This window comes from Thalassophryne amazonica, chromosome 11, assembly GCF_902500255.1.
Source record: "Thalassophryne amazonica chromosome 11, fThaAma1.1, whole genome shotgun sequence".
Lineage (NCBI taxonomy): Eukaryota > Metazoa > Chordata > Actinopteri > Batrachoidiformes > Batrachoididae > Thalassophryne > Thalassophryne amazonica.
Genome location: NC_047113.1, coordinates 69,911,226 through 69,930,162, shown reverse-complemented (window position 1 = coordinate 69,930,162; position 18,937 = coordinate 69,911,226). Strand labels below are relative to the sequence as shown.

General features: G+C 50.0%; 1 protein-coding gene and 1 pseudogene across 3 annotated transcripts in view; one reads left to right on the top strand and one right to left on the bottom strand.

The window, feature by feature from the left end:
- Positions 1–18,937, bottom strand: part of LOC117519696 — a 366,295-nt pseudogene that overhangs the window by 43,758 nt on the left and 303,600 nt on the right.
- glrbb (glycine receptor, beta b) overlaps positions 1–18,937 on the top strand; it is a 107,506-nt gene that overhangs the window by 41,547 nt on the left and 47,022 nt on the right. For all 3 annotated transcript variants that reach the window (XM_034182106.1, XM_034182105.1, XM_034182107.1), the window contains exon 4: positions 9,803–9,870. In XM_034182106.1, the coding sequence (XP_034037997.1) occupies positions 9,803–9,870 (68 nt within the window). The remainder of the gene's footprint in view (positions 1–9,802; positions 9,871–18,937) is intronic.

The window sequence follows — 18,937 nt, the reverse complement described above, 5'->3', positions numbered from 1 at the left end:
TGATATGAATGACTTCATATTGAATGCATACAGAATCACATGATGGAGTCATATGTATATTTATTTCTACATTCATAATGTGGTGTGTTGAGCCTGCAGGAGCATCAGCCCTCTTAAGTCATGATTGTCCAATTTTCAGATGTCAAGGAGACAAATTCAGTTTTTTGCTTAAATGTTTCAATCAACAGTTTTTGAATCTTAATGAAACACTTTAAAAAAAAATAAGTGTTGTGCATGAAAAAAGGTGACTGATTGCTGGTCTTGGCAGCCTTCAGCCTGCAACCTCTGAGATCTTCAGTCCTCTTGCACTTGACAGATTAGAAGCTGTGACCAGTCTCCTCTCTGACCGAGCGTGTTTGGTCCAGCAGCCAAACATCTGCTCTTCATTTCTAGGGGGAGTAAAAAGCTCCATCCGTCTCTTAACATTTCCATTCTAATCTCCTGATTTACATCTAAATCTGTGCCTCATATGTCTATGATCAAATAAGAAAAGACAAGAATGTAACACTGGTGACCTTCATGCAATTTACATATTTTGTAGTTTGTTTTGTTTGAACTGCTTAGCAGCACTGAAGCCTGTGTAGCTTTTGGGCTTCAAGTAAAAACCTCTTAGTAAAAGAGGAACAATTTAAGCATGGCGAGGTGCGTTCTCTCTTTAGGGATTTTATGAATTTATGCAAATAGCTGAGAGGAGCAAGATGACAGCGTGTGTTGACTAATTTATCTCAGCAGAGCGGCGGTTGATCTCAAGAGAGGATGTTTCTGAAATTGCACTAACTAGAAACTAGATGGGGTTTTCAAAGGGTAGTTGCATCTGCCAAGGCTCAGTAATCATGGACATGCGCATCGGAATTAATTCACAAAATCCCCCCATCATTTTCAGTTTCCCAGAATCTAAAAAGAGTCAGGTGGGTTGCTGCTGAGTTTTCCAGTTATTATAGTCTGAAATGGGATTCAAACCATTAACCTTCTGCACCATAGCTGACTTGAACTGCTAGCCCAGTGATCAACATATATACATACAGACATATAGATTGTAATACCTGGATTAATGTTAAATGTCCACCTGGTGGAGATATTCCTTCATTTCAAGAACCTTGAGTACAGACTACTGTGAGACACAATGAAAAACCTGTTGGTTATAGCAATTATATATATATATACGAGGTCTGTTAGAAAAGTATCGGACCTTTTTATTTTTTTCAAAAACCATATGGATTTGAATCACGTGTGATTGCATCAGACAAGCTTGAACCTTTGTGCGCATGCGTGAGTTTTTTCACGCCTGTCGGTTGCATCATTCGTCTGTGAGCAGGCTTTGTGTGAGCACTGGTCCACCCCTCTCATCGGATTTTTATTGCGAATAAATGTCTGAAGGATTTGGAGCTTTGCTGCATCAATTTTTTTCCAGAAACTGTGAGAGACCTCCAGGTGGACACCGTTTGGAAATTAATATGGCTTTCAGGGACGATTTTATGGGGATTATACAGATTAAGAAGTGTTACTGCCGCTTTAAGGACGGCCCACAACTGCTGAGACCGCGGCGCGCTCCCGGCGCCGATCGACATGCTCAGACCCCGCTGAAACGACCAGATCATTTCCAACGTGAAGGCTTTGATGATCCGGGACCTCGTCTGACTTTCACAAAAAGGCAGGAGACGTGGACATCAGCACTTTTTCGGCACATTCCACTGTTACAGGAGTTTTTTTCATGGAAAGAAAAGCGGAGGGACACGCCACGGAGCCGTTCATTACGCGGCACAAAACCACCTCCATGTTTTCAGGCTTTCAGGTGGATTTCAGATGGCTGTCGCTGGCTTTTAAGTTGTGTGATTATCCGATTGTGATTGTGCATGAGCTGGACATGCCCCAACATGTCCTGGAAGGCTTCATCACGGCGTTGCTTTGCGCCATGCGGCTCCACCGCGACGCGCGGAACTCCTCCACACATCTGTCTTAATGTGCTGAAAAAGTGCTGATGTCCATGTCTTTTCACAATTCCTGTGCTAGTCAGACGACATACTGGATCAAGACAGTGCCCAGTTTAGAAATGAACGGTACATTCCACTGTTACAGGAGTTTTTGTCATGGAAAGAGGAGCGTGGTGGAGCCGCAAGGCGCAAAGCAACACCATGATGAAGCCTTCCAGGACATGTTGGGGCATGTCCAGCTCATGCACAATCACAATCGGATAATCACACGACTGAAAAGCCGACAGCCGTCTGAAATCCACCTGAAAGTCGTCCTGTGAGACCAACACGGAGGTGGTTTTGTGCCGCGTAATGAACAGCTCCGTGGCGTGTCCCTCTACTTTTCTTTCCATGAAATAAACTCCTGTAACAGTGGAATGTGCCGAAAAAGTGCTGATGTCCACGTCTCCTGCATTTTTGTGAAAGTCAGACGAGGTCCCGGATCAACAAAGCCTTCACGTTGGAAATGATCTGGTTGTTTCAGCGGGGTCTGAGCATGTCGATCAGCGCTGGGAGCGCGCCATGCTCTCAGCAGTTGTGGGCCATCCTTACAGCGGCAGTAACACTCGTTAATCTGTATAATCCCCATAAAATCGTCCCTGAAAGCCATATTAATTTTCCGAACGGTGTCCACCTGGAGGTCTCTAGTAGATTCAGTAGATTCTCACAAATCCAACAAGACCAAGCATTCAAGGTATGCACACTCTTAACGCTATGAAATTGGGCTATTAGTAAAAAAAAAAAGAAGTAGAAAAGGGGGTATTCACAATAATAGTACCATCTGTTGTTGATGCTACAAACTCAAAACTATTATTTTCAAACTGCTTTTTTAGCAATCCTGTGAATCAGTAAACTAGTATTTAGTTGTATAACCACAGTTTTTCATGATTTCTTCACATCTGTGTGTCATTAATTTTGTTGGTTTGGAACCAAGATTTTGCTCGTTTACTAGTGTGCTTGGGGTCATTGTCTTGTTGAAACACCCATTTCAAGGGCATGTCCTCTTCAGCATAAGGCAACATGACCTCTTCAAGTATTTTGACATATCCAAACTGATCCATGATACCTGGTATGCGATATATAGGCCCAACACCATAGTAGGAGAAACATGCCCATATCATGATGCTTGCACCACCATGCTTTACTGTCTTCATTGTGAACTGTGGCTTGAATTCAGAGTTTGGGGGTTGTCTCACAAACTGTCTGCGGCCCTTGGACCCAAAAAGAACAGTTTTACTCTCATCAGTCCACAAAATATTCCTCCATTTCTCTTTAGGCCAGTTGATGTGTTCTTTGGCAAATTGTAACCTCTTCTGCACGTCTTTTATTTAACAGAGGGACTTCGTGGGGGATTCTTGCAAATAAATTAGCTTCACACAGGTGTCTTCTAACTGTCACAGCACCTACAGGTAACTCCAGACTGTCTTTGATCATCCTGGAGCTGATCAGTGGGTGAGCCTTTGCCATTCTGGTTATTCCTCTATCCATTTTGATGGTTGTTTTCCATTTTCTTCCGTGCCTGTTGGGAAAAGTGTAGTGACACAGACCCACAACAGGGGGCGTAAATGAACGGACAATGGATCAGCCGAAAAACAACAATTTAATGTTGTGAACGTGCACAACGGAAAAAACAGACAAATGCAATTTAGAACAATAGTCAATAATACGAGGTGACGTGTGGGCAGGCTCGAGGATAGAAGACGTCTGTCCAGAGAAGAGCCGGGTCCCACACGATTTCCACTGCCCATGGATCTGGAACACACCGGAGCCGCCAAGTCCTGAATCCCCAGGTGGCCACCGTCTCCAGCTGTCAGATCGGTACTGCTGGCAGGAAGCAAAAACAGTTTATGGTGGGTGTGTGCACACCCAGCAAAACAATCAGCAAACAGTTCTTTTCCACTTGGAGGGAACACCTCCACCTCCAACTCAGGAACAATGTAACGGCAGAGCCTGAACCACTACTTATCGTATGTGGAGCGAGGAGTGAAGGTCGTCACTCCTCCACCGTCCACAAAACCCAGCTCCCAGCTGCAAATAAAGGTACAGGAACTCCTGCAAATAGTTCAGAAAAGGATTACGTGCATTCGGCACAGCAGCGGCTGAGAATTTTACCTTCCAGGTAGACTGATATCTCGGCAGGGAGGTGGAGTTGCTGCCCGGCTTTTATGGAGATGGTGATGATGAGGAACAGCTGTCAGGTGGTGATGAGGGGCAGCTGTCATTTCCAGCTGCTCCCGTGATGCGGCGCCCTCTCGTGCCTGAAACCCGCCATTCAGGCAGGACGCCCTCTGGTGGTGGGCCAGCAGTACCTCCTCTTCAGCGGCCCACACAACAGAACCCCCCCTCAACGGGCGCCTCCTGGCGCCCAACCAGGTTTGTCGGGATGACGGCGGTAGAAATCGGCAGGAGGGCTGGGTCCAGGATGAAGCTCCTCTTCACCCAGGAGCGCTCTTCGGGTCCATAACCCTTCCAGTCCACCAGATACTGAAACCCCCGGCCCTTTCGACGGATGTCCAGGAGCCTGCGCACGGTCCAGGCAGGCTCTCCATCTATGATCCGGGCAGGAGGCGTTGCCGGTCCGGGGGTGCAGAGTGTTGATGTGCGGTAGGGTTTGATACGGGAAACATGGAACACAGGATGAATCCGCAGTGAAGCTGAAGCTACCAGCTTCACTGTGGCTGGACTGAGGACTTTGAGTATGGAGAATGGTCCAATGAATCGGTCTTTCAGTTTCTGGGATTCCACTTGAAGGGGGATGTCCTTGGTAGATAGCCAAACCTCCTGCCCGGGCAGGTAAGCAGGGGCTGGGGAATGCCGGTGGTCTGCATGGGCCTTGGCCCTTGTCCGGGCTTTCAGCAGGGCAGAGCGGGCAGTGCGCCACACCCGACGGCACCTCCTTAGGTGGGCCTGGACCGAGGGCACCCCGACCTCCCCCTCCATGAGTGGAAACAATGGGGGCTGGTACCCCAAACATACCTCAAACAGGGAAAGGCCGGTGGCAGATGAAACTTGGCTATTGTGAGCGTACTTGATCCAGGCCAGATGGTCACTCCAGGCCGTAGGGTGCGCAGAGGTCACGCAACGGAGGGCCTGCTCCAAATCCCGCAAGACGTTATTAACCAAGGCTTGGAACGTCGCGGGCTCATTGGTGAGGCCTAACGGCATGACCAGGTACTCAAAGTGACCTAATGGGGTGTTAAATGCTGTCTTCCACTCATCTCCCTTCCGGATCCGAACCAGGTGATACGCATTCCTAAGATCCAATTTAGTGAATAATTGGGCTCCATGCAAGGGCGTGAACACCAAATCCAACAGAGGTAACGGGTATCGGTTGCGAACCGTGATTTCGTTCAGCCCTCTGTAATCGATGCACGGACGAAGTCCGCCGTCTTTCTTGCCCACAAAAAAGAAACCTGCACCCATCGGGGAGGTGGAGTTCCGGATCAACCCGGCTGCTAAGGAGTCCCGGATATAGGTCTCCATTGATTCGCGCTCTGGACGTGAGAGGTTGTACAGCCTGCTGGACGGGTACTCAACGCCCGGTATCAAATCAATGGCGCAATCGTACGGCCGGTGCGGGGGGAGAGTGAGTGCCAGATCTTTGCTGAAAACGTCAGCAAGATCGTGGTACTCCTCAGGTACCGCCGCCAGATTGGGGGGGACTTTGACCTCCTCATTAGCTGTCACACCAGATGGAACTGAGGATCCTAAACATTCCCGGTGGCAGGTTTCGCTCCACTGCATCACAACCCCAGACAGCCTATCTCTCCGGGGATTGTGCTTCACCATCCGTGGGAAACCCAGAATCACTCGGGAGGTAGAAGGAGTTACATAAAACACGATCTCCTCCCTGTGATTCCCAGACACAACCAATGTCACGGGCTGTGTCTGGTGTGTGATTAATGGGAGAAGGGTGCCATCTAGTGCCCGTACCTTCAATGGTGAAGGTAGAGCCACTAGAGGGAGCCCCACCTCCCTTGCCCATCTGCTATCCAGCAGATTCCCTTCCGACCCCGTGTCCACCAGTGCTGGGGCATGAAGGGTTAGATCCCCACTCAGAATTGTCACTGGGATGCGTGCGGATCTACGGGATCTCCCCACGTGAATGTTATGGCCCACCCTTAGCCCAGTCTCTAGGGGCGGGCGTTGGAGTTTAAACGTTTGGGGCAGTTCCTTTGTAGGTGCTCACTTGAGCCACAGAAAAAACATTCTCAGCGGGCCAGCCTCCGTTGTCTGTCATTAGATTTTACTTTGGCCCTGCTCGTGTCCATAGCTTCGTCAGCAGGGGGAGCTGTTGCCACACGGACCTCTCTGGCTGTGGAGTGTGAGGACGGCGGCACCCTTTCGGACCCGGAAGGAAGAGGGACGGCTCGCGCCCGGCCACGCCCTTCGCCCCGCTCCTGACGATGTTCCTCTAAGCGGTTGTCTAACCGTATAACCATGTCAACAAGCCCATCAAAATCCCGCGGCTCATCCTTAGCCAGTAGATGCTCCTTCAGGACCGGAGACAGTCCGTTTATGAAGGCGGCGCGGAGTGCAACAGTATTCCAGCCGGACCTCGCAGCTGCGATACGGAAGTCGACTGCATACTCAGCTGCACTCCGACGCCCCTGTCTCATTGACAGCAGCACGGTCGAAGCGGTCTCGCCTCTATTGGGATGATCAAACACCTGATTAAACTCCCTCACAACCCAGTATATGTGGAGCCGTGAATTTTGCTCTCAGAGCGCCGTAGCCCAGGCGCGTGCCTCTCCTCGAAGCAGATTTATCACATAAGCTACCCGGCTAGCATCTGATGCGTACATAACAGGACGCTGTGAAAAGACGAGCGAACACTGCATCAAGAAGTCCGCGCACGTCTCGACACAACCTCCATACGGTTCCGGAGGGCTTATGTATGCTTCAGGGGAAGGGGGGGGTTGGGTTCGTTGAATCACCACTGGAATGTCTGTATTCAGCGCCTGAACAGCAGGAGGAGGTGCTGCAGCAGCGCCCTGCGTGCGCGCTTCCACCTGGGCGGTGAGAGCCTCCATCCTCCGATTGAGAATAACATTCTGCTCGGTCACCAAGTCCAACTGAGCAGTGAAGGCAGTTAAGATTTGCTGCAGCTCACCTAACACGCCTCCTGCTGGCGCCCGTGCACCCTGCGTTGCCATTGGTGGCTCACTCGATGGTTGACGCCCCTCCGGATCCATGACGTTGGCCGAGATATCCTGTTGGGAAAAGTGTAGTGACACGGACCCACAACAGAGGGCGTAAATGAACGGACAATGGATCAGCCGAAAAACAACAATTTAATGTTGTGAACGTGCACAACGGAAAAAACAGACAAATGCAATTTAGAACAATAGTCAGTAATATGAGGTGACGTGTGGGCAGGCTCGAGGATAGAAGACGTCTGTCCAGAGAAGAGCCGGGTCCCACACGATTTCCACTGCCCATGGATCTGGAACACACCGGAGCCGCCAAGTCCTGAATCCCCAGGTGGCCACCGTCTCCAGCTGTCAGATCAGTACTGCTGGCAGGAAGCAAAAACAGTTTATGGTGGGTGTGTGCACACCCAGCAAAATAATCAGCAAACAGTTCTTTTCCACTTGGAGGGAACACCTCCACCTCCAACTCAGGAACAATGTAACGGCAGAGCCTGAACCACTACTTATCGTATGTGGAGCGAGGAGTGAAGGTCATCACTCCTCCACCGTCCACAAAACCCAGCTCGCAGCTGCAAATAGAAGTACAGGAACTCCTGCAAATAGTTCAGAAAAGGATTACGTGCATTCGGCACAACAGTGGCTGAGAATTTTACCTTCCAGGTAGACTGATATCTCGGCAGGGAGGTGGAGTTGCTGCCCGGCTTTTATGGAGATGGTGATGATGAGGAACAGCTGTCAGGTGGTGATGAGGGACAGCTGTCATTTCCAGCTGCTCCTGTGAGGCGGCGGCGCCCTCTCGTGCCTGAAGCCCGCCATTCAGGCAGGACGCCCTCTGGTGGTGGGCCAGCAGTACCTCCGCTTCAGCGGCCCACACAACAATGCGTCTCTGTTTTTTTGTCCATTTTAAAGCATTGGAGATCATTGTAGATGAACAGCCTATCATTTTTTGCACCTGCGTATAAGTTTTCCCCTCTCCAGTCAACTTTTATTCAAAATACGCTGTGCTTCTGACCAATGTCTTGAACGTCCCATTTTCCTCAGGCTTTCAAAGGGGACACCTGATTCACACCTGTTTGTTCCACAAAACTGACAAACTCACTGACTGAATGCCACACTACTATTATTGTGAACACCCCCTTTTCTACTTTTTTTTTTTTTTTTTACTAATAGCCCAATTTCATAGCCTTAAGAGTGTGCATATCATGAATGCTTGGTCTTGTTGGATTTGTGAGAATCTACTGGTACCTTGTTTCTCATATAACAATAAGAAATATACCCAAAACCTGGATTAATCTTTTTAGTCATATAGCACTACTATTATTGTGAACACTACTGTATATATATATATACACACATACATACATACATACATATAAAAATATAAAGGGTGTAACGATACATGTATTTGTATTGTATTGACCCGTTTCGGTACGGGACGTTGAGTTCGGTACAGGGCTGTTCAAGGGTGAGTTTGTGGTCTATATATATGTATGTATGTATGTATGTATGTATATGAAGGGTATATGGGTATAAAGTGTATTAGGACTGTTGCCTCACAACGAGAAGGTCATGGGTTCAATTCCCGCCTGTGGCCTTTCTGTGTGGAGTTTGCATGTTCTCCCCCTGTTTCCGTGGGTTTCCTCCGGGTGCTTCGGTTTCCTCCCACATCCAAAGACATGCGGGTTAGGTGGATTGGAATCTTTAAATTATCCATAGGTATGTGAGTGGGTGTGAATGTGTTTGTGGCCCTGTGACAGACTGACATCCTGTCCTGGGTATACACCGTCTCATGCTCTATGACTGCTGGGATAGGCTCCAGCCTCTGCGACCCATGATTGGACTAAGTGGTTGAAGATGAGTGAGTGTGAGTAAAGAGTATATGGATCAGTGAATATGACAGCGTGTTCCAGTTCCTGCCAATATCCAGCAGCTTCGCACAACCATTGAAGAGGAGTGAACCAACAATCCACGATCAACAACCTGCGCAAAACTGCACATTTCAGAGTGGCCTTTTATTGTGGCCAGCCTAAGGCACGCCTGTGCAATAATCATGCTGTCAAATCAGCATCTTGATATGCCACACCTGTGAGGTGGGATGGATTATCTTGGCAAAGAAGTGTCCACTAACACAGATTTAGAAAGATTTGTAAACAGTATTTGAGAGAAATAGGTCTTTTGTGTATATAGAAAGACGTTTTATCTTTGATTTCATCTCATGAAAAATGGGAGCAAAAACTAAAAAGGGTTGGGTTTATATTTTTGTTCAGTGTATACATAATAATGGGGTGTACTCGTGTCATAAACCCACCTGTATAAGTTGCATCTGACGGTTGCACTCTTTAGAATTCACAAATGCACACCACTGGAGATTGTCTGAAAGCTTTTACAGAAGAGGATTAAAACAGAATCCATGGTGCGTCATGTATATAAATCAAAGAAAGGCACTGGTCCAGGTTCCACATCTGGATTCTGATCAACACCAACATTAAATGTCTTCCCTCTCTTGATGGGACTTTCAGGTCTCATCGAGCTCATTCGTGTTGAAATTGATTTATAAGGTTTCTTGCACAGCAATCTCCAAGCACCTTGAACCCCATTCCAGAGCATGTGAGCAGCACAATAGTCTCTCCTTCAGTCAGTCTCTTATGAATGTTCTTTCCTCTCTGTTTTGTAATCTAGGAATTCCTGTTGAAGACAGAGTGAACATTTTCATCAACAGTTTTGGCTCCATCCAGGAAACTACTATGGTAAGACTTGACAACATTTACTCATGGCAGTCGTGGTGATCAGTATTTCTGCCAAACAGGAGTCACTGCATCTGAGGCGAAAACTGTTTTCTTCAACGAAGAAAGTGGCTGCACACGTTTTTCAGACTTTATCAGATCATTTAGCAGTGAGTCATTATGAAGAGCACAGTGTTTGTGCCTCATTTATCTGATGACTTAATCGCTGATAAAGTAGTGCTGTTTGAATGTTAATAAAGAGATTACAGTCAAGGACAGTGCCGGGTCGAATGTGGACTGCTTAGGAACCAATAAGAACATTTCTGAAGGTTGGTATTAAGCCCAATGTGCTGTCGTGCTTTAATCCGCAGAGAGGATTCGATAAACGTTAACTGTCTCGGTAAATACAGTCAATCATGCGGCAAGATGATTACTTTAATTCAGAAGACTAATTGACAGCACAGCTGTAAATGTATCAAAAAGCCATCTGTACCTAATTACACAGGCACACATTGCGGCAACTTTCTTGGCCATTTATTTACAGCATGTCACAGTGTTAACATTTACCTCAGCAGCTTTGATCAGCTTCGTCATTTAAAATTTTTCCACAACTGTTAGTTGTGCTTTTCAGGAGAAAGTCTGTCCTTCCTGCAAACGTTTGTGTCGAGAACTGTAAAACTCTCAAAAGAATATATACGAGGTCTGTTAGAAAACTATCCAACCTTTTTATTTTTTTAAAAACTATATGGATTTGAATCATGTGCGCTTGCATCAGCCAAGCTTGAATCTTCGTGCGCATGTGTGAGTTTTTTCACGCCTGTCGGTTGCGTCATTCGCCTGTGGGCAGGCTTTGAGTGAGCACTGGTCCACCCCCCTCATGGGATTTTCATTGTCAGGAAAATGGCTGAGCGATTGAAGCAGCGCTGAATCAAATTTTTCCAGAAACTGTGAGAGTCAGCCAGGTGGAAACGATTTCGAAGATTCAGACGGCTTTTGGTGAAGATACTCTGGGCGTCACACAGATTAAGGATCATTACGACTGGATTAAAGACGGCCCACAGTGGCGCAGGGCGCGCCGCGCTCTGAGGGGCCATCGACAGGCTAAAACGACCAGATCATTTCCAAAGTGAAGGCTGTGTTGAGCCGGGACGTTGTCTGACTACCAGAGAAATTGTGGAAAAGGTGTACATCAGCACTTTTGTGGCACATTCCACTGTTACAGGAGATTTTGTAATGAAAGACGTGCGGAGGAATTTGAGCGTTGGGATGGAGCCGCAATGGCGCACAACAAAAAGCACGTCCGTGTTGGAAACCATTCGGAAGATTCAGACGGCTTTCGGTGGCTTTTCAGTCGAGTGAGTATCCGAGAAATTGTGTAACAGCTGGGCATGTCACAACTTGTCCTGTGAGACTTCCAACACGGACGTGCTTTTTGTTGTGTGCCATGGGCGGCTCTGTCCCGACGTGCAAATTCTTCCGCACGTCTTTCTTTACAAAATCTCCTGTAACAGTGGAATTTGCCGCAAAAGTGCTGATGTACACCTCTTCTGCAATTTCTCTGGTAGTCAGATGACATCCCGGATCAACACAGCCTTCAGTTTGGAAATGATCTGGTCGTTTCAGCCTGTCGATGGCCGCTCGGAGCGCGGCGCTGTGGGCCATCTTTAATCCGGTTGTAATGATCCTTAATCTGTGTGACGCCCAGAGTATCTTCACCAAAAGCCGTCTGAATCTTCCGAATGGTTTCCACCTGGCTGTCTCTCACAGTTTCTGGAAAAATTTGATTCAGCGCTGCTCCAATCTCTCAGCCATTTTCCTGACAATGAAAATGCGACGCGGGGGGTGGACCAGTGCTCACTCAAAGCCTGCCCACAGGTGAATGACGCAACCGACAGGCGTGAAAAAACTCATGCATGCGCACGAAGGTTCAAGCTTGGCTGATGCAATCACACATGATTCAAATCCATATAGTTTTTTTAAAAAATAAAAAGGTCGGATAGTTTTCTGAGAGACCTCGTATGTGTTAATCCTGGGAGGTAAAAGCTCTGTGTGCTAAAAAAAAAAAAAAAACACAAAAAACACAAAAACATTCATTTCTGACATTTATACATGCCTTTTTCACTAAGTTTTGTGCATAAAGTAGGAAATGTTCCAGTAGCGCTGAAATGCTCGCATTGGCCACTAGATGGTGACAAAAGCTGTGCAAATGTGCATCAAGGTCTCAATTGTTTATTCATTTGACAAGTTAACTTTTGGCAAAAATAAGATGAACTGACAGCCAAAAATCAACTTACAGTTGTAGGTATTAGGTCATGGAAGACTCCACTGATTTTGGAGGTGAGCCAGACCGGAATCCGGATTCTGATTCAAGTTTCACTTTATATAGTCTTTGAACGATTACATCAAAACTATTTCACGGATTCTCACTAAAGTTTCACCACGGATACATATTAGGTTATAAAAGACTCCATTAAATTTTGGAGGTGATCCAGATTCTGGATCAAGATTTCACTTTATATACGCTTTGAAGGATTACGTCAAAACTGCATCACAGAGTTTGATTCATTTTTCAACACAGCTCCATATTAGGCCATGGAAGACTCCATTAAATTTTGGAGGTGATCTGGATCCGGATCCAGATTCTGGATCAAGTTACACTTTATATAGCCTTTGAAGGATTATGTCAAAACTACTTCAGGGATTCGCTGCAAATTTTCACCATGGTTACATATTAAGCCACGGAACCCAGGAGAGGTCACTTAAAGTGATATTTTTTTCTGGCCATGATAATTTGTGCACACGTTTTCCTTTAATTGAGCCCACGAATTAATAAAACGTGCTCTCAAATTAATAAAACGTGCGCATGTTTTAATGGCCGTGATAATTCGTGCAGACGTTTTCCTTTAATCGCGCCCTCAAATTAATAAAATGTGTGTATGTTTTCCTTTAATCGAGCCCTTGAATTAATAAAACTGTTGTGAAAGTGACGTGACACGGACCCACAACAGGGGGCGTTAATGAACGGACAATGGATAAGCCAAAAAGTAACAATTTAATGTTGTGAATCACACAACGATGTACAGACAATAACAATATAGTGACTGTCAATCATATACCAGGTGACGTGTGGGCAGGCTCGACGATAGAAGACGCCTGGCGAGAGAGAAGCCGGATCCACACAGCTTCCACCACCAGCGGAGCTGAAGAACACCGGAGCCGCCAAGCCCTGCGCCCCAGGTGGCCGCTGTCTTCAGCAGTCAGACCCAGTACTGCTGGCAGAGAACAAAGACAGTCCAGATGAGTGTGAGGACGCACACTCAGTAATCCCACAGTCTGTATGCAGTAAGGAGGGAGAACGTCCACCTCCAATCACACACTCGTGCAGCTCCTGTCTAACCAATTATCTGGTTTGGGGTGTGAGGCGAAGCCGTCGCTGTCACACCAAACGCCAATCCCACAGATAAGGAAAGCACCAGGAAAACGGCTGCAACAGAAGTTCAGATTATTACTCAACGTATGAGTCAGCAGAGACAATTACCTGATTGGTAGTTGATTTCTCGGCGGGGAGGTGAAGTTGCAGTCCGGCCTTTATGGTGGTGGTGATGAGTAGTGGATGAGTGACAGCTGGTACGGATGATGAGTGACAGCTGTCACTCCTGGTCGCTCCGACGCCCTCTCGTGCTTGAAGCCCGCACTTCAAGCAGGGCGCCATCTTGTGGTGGTGGGCCAGCAGTACCTCCTCTTCAGCGGCCCACACAACAGGACCCCCCCCCTCAACGGGCGCCAGGTGACGGGTGTAGAAGTCGGCCAGGAGGGCCGGGTCCAGGATGAAGCTCCTCTTCACCCAGGAGCGCTCTTCGGGGCCATAACCCTCCCAGTCCACCAGATACTGGAACCCCCGGCCCTTTCGACGGATGTCCAGGAGCCGGCGTACCGTCCACGCGGGCTCCCCGTCAATGATCCGGGCAGGAGGCGGCGCTGGTCCCGGGGCACACAGTGGGGAGGTATGGCAGGGCTTGAGTCTTGACACATGAAACACGGGGTGTATCCACAGTGAAGCTGGCAGCTTCAGCTTCACTGTGGCCGGACTGAGGACTGTGAGTATTGGAAATGGTCCGATGTACCTGTCCTTAAGTTTCTGGGATTCCACCTGCAGGGGGATATCCTTAGTGGATAGCCAAACCTCCTGCCCGGGCTGGTATGCAGGGGCCGGGGAACGCCGGCGGTCTGCATGGGCCTTAGCCCTCGTCCAAGCTCTGAGCAGGGCAGAGCGGGCGGTACGCCACACCCGACGGCACTTCCTCAGATGGGCCTGGACCGAGGGCACCCCGACCTCTCCCTCCACCAGTGGAAACAATGGGGGCTGGTACCCCAAACACACCTCAAACGGGGAGAGGCCGGTGGCAGATGAGACTTGGCTATTATGAGCGTACTCGATCCAGGCCAGATGGTCACTCCAGGCCGTCGGGTGCGTGGAGGTCACGCAGCGGAGGGCCTGCTCCAGTTCCTGGTTAGTCCGCTCTGCCTGCCCGTTCGTCTGGGGGTGGTACCCAGACGAGAGACTGACGGTGGCCCCCAGTTCCCTGCAGAAACTCCTCCAGACCTGGGAGGAGAACTGAGGACCATGATCCGAGACAATGTCTGATGGAATCCCATGCAGACGCACGATGTGGTGGACCAGGAGGTCTGCAGTCTCCTGGGCCGTCGGGAGCTTCGGGAGGGCCACGAAGTGGGCCGCCTTGGAGAACCGGTCCACTATCATTAAGATGGTGGTGTTGCCCTGGGACGGCGCGAGGCCCGTGACAAAGTCTAGGCCGATATGAGACCAGGGGCGACGAGGCACAGGCAGAGGCTGGAGGAGGCCTTGGGCCTTGTGATGGTCAGCTTTGCCCCTGGCACAGGTGGTGCAGGCCTGGACATACTCCCGGATGTCGGCTTCCATAGACGCCCACCAGAAGCACTGCCGGACCACTGCCACAGTCCTTCGCACCCCTGGGTGACAGGAGAGCTTGGAACCGTGACAGAAGTCAAGGACCGCAGCCCTGGCCTCTGGTGGGATGTACAGTTTGTTCTTCGGACCTGTCCCCGGGTCCGGGCTCCGTGTCAGGGCCTCCCGGACGGTCTTCTCCACGTCCCAGGTAAGGACGGCCATGACAGTGGACTCTGGGATGATGGTTTCAGGGGGGTCTGACAGCTCGGTCTTGACCTCCTCTTCGTGCACCCAGGACAGGGCGTCAGATCGTTGGTTCTTTGTCCCAGGGCGGTAGGTGATCCGGAAGTCAAAACGCCCGAAGAACAGCGACCAGCGGGCTTGCCTGGGGTTCAGATGCTTCGCGGTCCGGATGTACTCCAGGTTCCGATGGTCCGTGAAAACCGTAAATGGTACCGATGCTCCCTCCAACAGGTGTCTCCACTCCTCAAGAACCTCCTTCACCGCAAGAAGTTCCTGATTGCCGACGTCATAGTTCCGTTCAGCTGGGTTCAACCTGCGGGAAAAGTAGGCACATGGATGGAGAACCTTGTCGGACTCCCCGCTCTGGGACAGCACGGCTCCTATCCCTGAGTCAGAGGCATCCACTTCAACAACAAACTGGCACTTGGGATCGGGCTGCACCAGAACTGGTGCAGTCTAGAACCGGCGTTTCAACTCCCTAAACGTGGCTTCGCACCGATCCGACCAGGTGAAGGGGACTTTTGTGGAGGTCAGGGCTGTCAGGGGGCTAACTACCTGACTGTAGCCCTTGATGAACCTCCGGTAGAAATTCGCAAAACCGAGGAACTGTTGTAGTTTCCTACGGTTCGTTGGTTGGGGCCAATCTCTCACCGCCGCAACCTTGGCCGGATCAGGGGCGACGGAGTTGGAGGAGATGATGAACCCCAAGAAGGACAAAGAAGTACGGTGGAACTCACACTTCTCGCCCTTCACAAACTGTCGGTTCTCCAACAACCGCTGTAGGACCTGACGTACATGCTTGACATGGGTTTCAGGATCCGGAGAAAAGATGAGTATATCGTCTAGATATATGAAGACAAACCGATGCAGGAAGTCCCGCAAGACGTCATTAACCAATGCTTGGAACGTCACGGGCGCATTGGTGAGGTCGAACGGCATGACCAGGTACTCAAAGTGACCTAACGGGGTGTTAAATGCCGTCTTCCACTCGTCTCCCTCCCGGATCCGAACCAGGTGATAAGCATTCCTAAGATCCAATTTCGTGAAAATTTGGGCTCCATGCAGGGGCGTGAACACTGAATCCAACAGAGGTAACGGGTATCGGTTGCGAACCGTGATCTCGTTCAGCCCTCTGTAATCAATGCATGGACGGAGTCCGCCGTCCTTCTTGCCCACAAAAAAGAAACCAGCACCCATCGGGGAGGTGGAGTTCCGGATCAACCCGGCAGCTAACGAGTCCCGGATGTAGGTCTCCATTGATTCGCGTTCCGGACGTGAGAGGTTGTACAGCCTGCTGGACGGGTACTCAGTGCCCGGTATCAAATCAATGGCACAATTGAACGGATGGTGCGGGGGCAGCGTGAGTGCCAGATCCTTGCTGAAGACGTCAGCAAGGTCGTGGTACTCGGCTGGCACCGCCGCCAGATTGGGAGGGACAAAAACCTCCTCCTTAGCTGTCACACCGGGTGGAACCGAGGATCCTAAACACTCCCGGTGGCAGGTTTCGCTCCACTGAACCACAACCCCAGATGGCCAATCAATCCGGGGATTGTGTTTTAACAACCATGGAAAACCCAAAATCACTCAGGAGGTAGAAGGTGTTACATAAAACACAATCTCCTCCCTGTGATTCCCAGACACCACCAATGTCACTGGCTGTGTCTGGTGTGTGATTAGTGGAAGAAGGGTGCCATCTAGCGCCCGCACCGACAGTGGTGACGGTAAGGCCACTAGAGGGAGCCCAACCTCCTTTGCCCATCTGCTATCCAGCAGATTCCCCTCCGACCCCGTGTCCACCAGTGCTGGGGCGTGAGGGGTTAGATCCCCACTCAGGATCGTGACTGGGATTCGTGCAGAACGTCGGGGGTTCCCCACGTGGGTGTTGTGACCCACCCGTAGCCCAGTCTCTAAGGACGAGTGCTGTTGTTGTGACCGTTTGGGGCATTCTCTCTGTATGTGCTCGGGAGAGCTGCAGAGAAAACACTCTCCACGGATCAGCCTCCTTTGTCTCTGATCTGATCGTTTTTTGGCCCTGCTCATTTCCATAGCAACGTCAGCAGGGGGCGCTGTTGTCACATGGAGAGCCCTGGCAGTGGAGCGTGGGGAAGTCGGCTTCCTTTCGGACCCGGGAGGAAGAGGGACGGCTTGAGCCGGGCCACGCTCCTCGTCTCGTTCCCGTCGGTGTTCCGTTAATCGGTTGTCTAACCGTATAACCAGGTTGATAAGCCAGCTCGTCCTTCGCCACCAGGTGCTCCTTAAGGACCAGAGACAGTCCGTTTACAAAGGCGGCGCGCAGCGCAACAGCATTCCAGCCGGCTCGCGCTGCCGCGATGCGGAAGTCAACTGCATACTTCGCTGCGCTCCGATGCCCCTGACGTATCGACAGCAGCACACTTGAAGCGGTCTCGCCTCTATGAGGGTGGTCGAACACCTGTCGGAACTCCCTCACAAACTCAGTATAAACCATTAGGAGCCGTGAATTCTGCTCCCAAAGTGCCGTAGCCCAGGCGCGTGCCTCTCCTCGAAGCAAATTGATCACATAAGCCACCCGGCTGGCATCTGCTGCGTACATGACGGGACGCTGTGAAAAGACGAGCGAGCACTGCATCAAGAAGTCCGCGCACGTCTCCACACAGCCTCCGTACGGCTCCGGAGGGCTTATGTATGCTTCAGGGGAAGGTGGGGGGGTTCGTTGAACGACGAGCGGAATGTCTGTTTCTGGCACACTCTGCAGGAGGAGGTGCTGCAGCAGCGCTCTGAGCACGCGCTTCCACCTGGGCGGTGAGAGCCTCCATCCTACGATTGAGAACACTGCTCTGCTCGGTAACTAAGTCCAACCGAGCGGTAAAGGCGGTTAAGATGTGCTGCAGCTCACCCAACACGCCTCCTGCTGGCGCCTGTGCACCTCGCTCTCCCATTGGCTGTTCAAGCGATGGTTGACGCCCCTCGGGATCCATGACGCTGGCCGAGAAATCCTGTTGTGAAAGTGACGTGACACGGACCCACAACAGGGGGCGTTAATGAACGGACAATGGATAACCCAAAAGTAACAATTTAATGTTGTGAATCACACAACGATGTACAGACAATAACAATATAGTGACTGTCAATCATACACCAGGTGACGTGTGGGCAGGCTCGACGATAGAAGACGCCTGGCGAGAGAGAAGCCGGATCCACACAGCTTCCACCACCAACGGAGCTGAAGAACACCGGAGCCGCCAAGCCCTGCACCCCAGGTGGCCGCTGTCTTCAGCAGTCACACCCGGTACTGCTGGCAGAGAACAAAGACAGTCCAGATGCAGTAAGGAGGGAGAACCTCCACCTCCAATCACACACTCGTGCAGCTCCTGTCTAACCACTTATCTGGTTTGGGGTCGCTGTCACACCAAACGCCAATCCCACAGATAAGGAAAGCACCAGGAAAACGGCTGCAACAGAAGTTCAGATTATTACTCAATGTATGAGTCAGCAGAGACAATTACCTGATTGGTAGTTGATTTCTCGGCGGGAAGGTGGAGTTGCAGTCCGGTCTTTATGGTGGTGGTGATGAGTAGTGGATGAGTGACAGCTGGTACGGATGATGAGTGACAGCTGTCACTCCTGGTCGCTCCGACGCCCTCTCGTGCTTGAAGCCCGCACTTCAAGCAGGGCGCCATCTTGTGGTGGTGGGCCAGCAGTACCTCCTCTTCAGCGGCCCACACAACAAAAACGTGTGTATGTTTTCCTTTAATCGAGCCCTTGAATTAATAAAGCGAGCGCACGTTTTCCTTTCGTTCAAAATGAACTCCATAATATGAGCTAAACTGTCATCCTCACGACGAGGAGACGCTTCGCCGTCAGCATCCTTTTTAATGTGCTTAAACTCCAGATGATGCCATGCTGGGTAGGTGGAGTTCTCTATATGTCCTTGTGTGC